At 40.8% G+C, this 5,226-nt stretch overlaps 1 protein-coding gene across 1 annotated transcript; it reads left to right on the top strand.

The window, feature by feature from the left end:
- Positions 1-245: 245 nt before the first annotated feature.
- On the top strand, positions 246-3,614 carry LOC103778654 (metaxin-2-like; the record flags this gene model as incomplete). The annotated part of the gene is made up of 4 exons (XM_008946251.1): positions 246-284; positions 695-820; positions 1,398-1,474; positions 3,404-3,614. Coding segments are annotated over 4 exons (453 nt in total), but the record flags the coding sequence as incomplete, so codon positions are not given.
- Positions 3,615-5,226: the final 1,612 nt, after the last annotated feature.

A 5,226-nucleotide genomic window follows, 5' to 3' on the forward strand; every position in this document is an offset into this window, starting at 1 on the left:
CGCTGGGGAGCCGGGGACTGGTGACGTGTCCGGGCCTCTGGTCGCAGCCCGGGCCTGGCAAAAGCAGGGCTGGTGGCAGGGCTTTTGCCTTCCAGTTTTAATTTCTTTTCTACATTCAGAGGTCTAACGGAAGGAATAGAATGAAAATTTAATCTAATACAAGAAAGAAAATTCTACTGGTGAGAAATTATTGTCTTTGTTCTCCTTTATTAGGAAGTTTTAGTAAGTGTTCTTTCTGTTCCTAGCTCTATCTCCAGTGGTGTGATGATGTTACAGCAGAGGAGGTGAGTGGTTCTGCAGCATTTATCTTAATGAAAATTTAATGAGCAAACACTTTTGCTCACAATTGCAAGTCCCTACTCATAAATGAAACATTGAGGTTGATACCATTAATGATACAGTCTTTTCACTTTAATTTTGCTTGCATATACATTTTAGGGGAGTTGTGTCATTACTTGGAGGTAGCTGACTGTGGAGCAGATACAGGCATTGTATACATTTCTGAAGTAATAGTTTTCAATGGTTATGCTGCAAACTACAAGTTCTGCAGAAATGATTGCAGCGTATCACACAACTCCCCTTTGTTTTACAGCTCCTTTTCTGATAGAAGTATTTGAATATTTGCTATTTCGTGCATAGAGATGTCTGTATCTTGTTATATGATAACACAGTATCTCTCTGTTTGTGACCAAAGATTACTCACCCAAGATACGGCTCCCCTTACCCATGGCCTCTTAACCGCATCTTGTCCTATCAGAAGCAGTGGGAGGTAAGGCGAAAGATGAAAGCCATTGGATGGGCTGGAAAGACCCCTCAACAGGTCAGTATGAAAAGTGAAGCTTATTTCTTTACACTTTTTTCAGGCTTTGGAGAGTAACGCTTTCTTGAAACAGATCTTAAAAAATACAGTCTGTACTTTAAAACATTATCTGGAGTCGGGGATTTGCTTTCAGAAGCAATAAATTTAAGTGCAACCCGATGGGCTGGGAGCAGGGATGTTTTTCCATGACTGTACATCCCTGGTGATGTGAGTTTAGGCTGCAGTCCTGAAAACAAGTTGTTAATACGCACACTTTGCAGGATTGTGGCTTCCCTTGTCAGAGGTCTTAAAAAAAAAAAAAAAAAAGGCAGCAAAGCAGTTTTGAGGTATAAATTAGTAACTTTCATTAAGCTGTTAGAAATGTTAGGGGAAGCAATTCAGCAGAATTGCCTTACATCAAATGTGAGATTAAGTAACACTTAGCTACCTGTGTAGGTTTGACTAACAGCTTTTGATGTTCCAGCGTCGTATGTTCCTTGTTCCCACCACCAGTGCAAAGAAGAGTAAGGAGGTTATTTTTTGCAGTGTTGGTATTTCCTGACAGTACGGATCTTTTATCTCTTGTATGTTTTGATAGGTGCTTGAAGACGTAGATCAGTGTTGTCAGGCTCTCTCCCAGAGATTAGGAACACAACCATATTTCTTCAGTAAGCAGTAAGTTACTCTTCACTGAAATATTACATCTAGGAATGTGAGAGAGAAATACATCCACATATGAATACATATATGGAAAACTCGTGTTTTATTTTAATGCCACGTGGTTAGTTGTGGAAATACAAATGTGTGACTGGAATATAAAGCATGAAATTTCAGAAATAAGTAATAAAAGGTTTTATTAGTTTCTGTTCGTTATTTTTCTGTTCACGATTTAGTTTTACTCCTGCTTGCCTTCTCTACAGAGTCTACCACAACTTAGGGAGCCTACAAATGTACGCCTTTATACAGTTAGTTTCTTACTATAAATGATAAGTTTAAAGCTCTCCTTTTATTTCCTGGGTAACGTTCTCTGCTGGGTACAGGGGAGTGAATGTTTGCCATGCCGTCCTGACCAGGACAGTTTGTCCTGTCTTCCTTAACACCAGGGGCAGTTCTGAATGAACTGAATCGGCATGAGGGTGCTGTGAGTTGTAAGAACTGGGAGAAGCCAGCCCTGTGTCAGTAAAGGATCACTTGCAAAGTGAAAACTGAGATTTATGTTGCTAGGGGAGAAAAAAGGAACAACCTGGCCTTCATGGGATGTCCTCTGCTTTTACCATATTCCTCCAATTGGAAAACTTTTTTTTTCTTTTTTTTTTTTCCAATAATTCAGTATCTTTGAAGTGTTGTGGGTTTAAATAACCTTACGTTAGCTCCCTCTTGTCTCCTGTGCTTAGAGCAGGCTAGAAATGCTCAGGTCTGGACAGGGAGATGTCTTCAAAAGGCAGCATATGGTCCTGGTTACTTTTCTGTGTGTTTGTCTGCCCCTTAATCTTTTCCAAGTCTAGACTAGATGGGTAGTGTAAATTGAGTAGATACAGAATATGCATTATAGAAGACAAGTTTGAACTGCATCTTCTCAAACAATTCTTAAACATAGAATCTCCTAGATTTTCTTTCTGTGTTTGTAAAGAACTGGAGCTTGGGCATTTTGTTTTGGTTGTTAACCAGGCTTTGTTGATACAGTTTCAACCTTTAAGCTTTTTAGCCCTTGCAAATGTGACTGAACATATATGTTCTTAGTCCAATATGTTTCAGTCTGTGACTTCTGGGAGCCTCTAGGAGGTAACTAAGGAAAGCAGCCTGTTATAAGTTTGATTATACAAGGGTCCACAGCTCCACTGGAGAGTTCTTAGTGATCCACAAATAGACAGGCAAAAAATGTATCAGTTAGAAAACCCTCATACTGCTTAACTTGAACACTAGCAAAGAAGTGTTATTAATATATTTGAAAAGTAAATAATTTTTTGCACATGGGCTGTGATGGTCACATACGGGGTCCAAGATGACAATTCAGGAGGTTTGTACCTAAAATGAGGTAGGACCAGAAACATTCAATAGACCACCACTTCGCAAAGAACCTGTTTTCTTCTGTGTAGTCCCCTTTCAAAAAAAGAGATGTTGCCAGCTGCTGCCACCCTGGAGCTCCTTTTCTTATTGGTTGAATAGGGGTTTTATGATTTTCCCCTCCTTTATTAATTTTTTTATTCTGTGTGAGGTAATAGCTGGTGTTTTTATATACATCTGCAGAAGAAAAAGAAAACTTCCTAAAAGACCAGATAAGCATTTGCCCTTGCTACAGAACTAAAAGGTGGAGCATAGTTTGATATTGGATATTTGATAGAGTAACTCTATCCCTTCTTAGAAGTGTTATGTCCATGTTTCCAAGATATCCAAGGCAAAGAAAGATGCCATACTGAGCACTAGCAGTATGCTTATATACTGCAGACGCCGTTTTCATGCATTGGCTAAGTTCAGTGTTGCCCAATTCCTTCCCAATTATTAAGATTGCGTGGCTATCTAAAAGCTATTCAGAACAGCAGGGCTTTTCTTGATCATGACTTGCTTTCCAGAATACCTATTCTTTTTTTCTGTTTGTTTTTACAGACCAACTGAATTAGATGCTCTGGTATTTGGACATCTGTTCACAATCCTTACTACTCAACTAACGACTGACGAACTCTCTGAAAAAGTGAAGAACTACAGTAACCTCACGGCCTTCTGCCGGCGAATCGAGCAGCAGTACTTCGAGGGCTGCGGCAAAGACAGCCCCGCGGCGGCTGCGGCCCGCGCTGCCCGGCGGCCTCTGCCCAGATAAGCGCCCTGCGGGGCTGCACTGCCCTTCAGCTTTGGGCTTTGTGGCTCGGTGCATTGATTTTGAGAATGGAAATGTGTGTGAGCTTCTTGAAGCTGCCAAATCATTCTGGAGAAAAAAAACCCAAAACGCTAAATGCAGGTTTTGTGTTGTAGAATATACTGTGCACACTTAATCTGAAATGACTGTATGGGCACTTCCATTTCAATACCCTGTATGCCACTCACTCTAAAGTGACCTTGGAAAAATATTGTATCTGTATTAAAAACAAAACAAAACAAAATCTTAAAAGTTTCACTCTGATCTTTCTAAATGCCGTTCTTACTAAATTTTATGTCTATGTAATTAATGTCTGTATAGTTAATGAGTGGGATCCTGTTGGCAGGACACCTGGAAGACAGCTGTATGGTAAACTAGTATTGAGCTGGGAATGAAAGGACTCATTAGAGATCTCAGTTTTGCTTGCCTCAGCTAGAATTAATTCAGAAATTTGGTGACAAAAATATCTTCGAGCTCTGCAGCACACGAGTGATGGGATTTTATTCTATCCGTTCTTATTTTGTGCCAAGGTAGCTCCTGGCCGTCATTACTACTTATTACATGTGTCCTGACTCTGCTTTTATTTCTTACTCACCTTTGGGTTTTGGATTGACATCTTTTTTTTTTTTTTCCCCCCCTATGATTTCCCAGTTTTAATCCTTAGCTTGTCTTGCTCTTTGCTTAAGAAATGAATTTGCTATGTCAGCGTCTATCTCACTGTTCCCAGTATGCTAATGTTGCTTCTGAACTTTGACATACTCACTGGGGTGGTTCTCTTCGCAGAAGGACTTGGTATGAGCCTGTGGCTGGCATGCCTCGGTCCTTCTGGCTCTGCATTATCCTGTGGCACACATAGGCGCAATAATAGAGCAGTAAACCAAGAAAAAATCATTGTGGTGCTCCAAAAACCCTGGCAATGTGCAGCTTCTCAAGGGAGAGTTCGTGTGTGTAGGCAAGAGCTTGATCTGACTAGCATTTCTTCAAACACATTAAATGGCACCACTCTGTTCTGCTTTGTCAGTTGTACTTGACACTTGTTCAAGAGCACCAATCACCCCAGGAATGTGCTGGTGGCAAAACCAGTCCTTGTGCACTCCTGAAGTCCTGGGCACAACTGGGAACCAGCTCAAGCTGTTTGGCTAGTTTGAACCATTGTTTTTGTACTATGAAATACATTCTTTTGACTCTACTCCTCAGTGTGAAAATACTTAATGGCTTGAACTGTCTATGCAATGGTCATGAGGTTTTTTGCTGCCATTTTCTTCTCTCTTAAAAACTGAACAGAAAGCAGCTGTGTGCCTTGGACTGGCTGGTTCTCCCTGGACTTTGTGGCTTGTGAACCATTATTGCTTACTCGTTCCTGCTGCAGGGGACTACTCCTGTCATCTCGACTGCAAATGGAGCTGCATTCCCACCGCCTGCTTTATCATACAGGAGTCCTACTGGAGTATCTACCTAGATACTGATATGTAAGAGAGTCTTGGCCCTGTATCAAATCACTCTTGCCAGGACAGGAAAATTGTCTTTGTCCTGCATTTCAGTCTTAAAATTTCGCATGTGTATGCTGAATACCTTT

This window comes from Merops nubicus, unplaced genomic scaffold, assembly GCF_000691845.1.
Source record: "Merops nubicus isolate BGI_N331 unplaced genomic scaffold, ASM69184v1 Scaffold47538, whole genome shotgun sequence".
Lineage (NCBI taxonomy): Eukaryota > Metazoa > Chordata > Aves > Coraciiformes > Meropidae > Merops > Merops nubicus.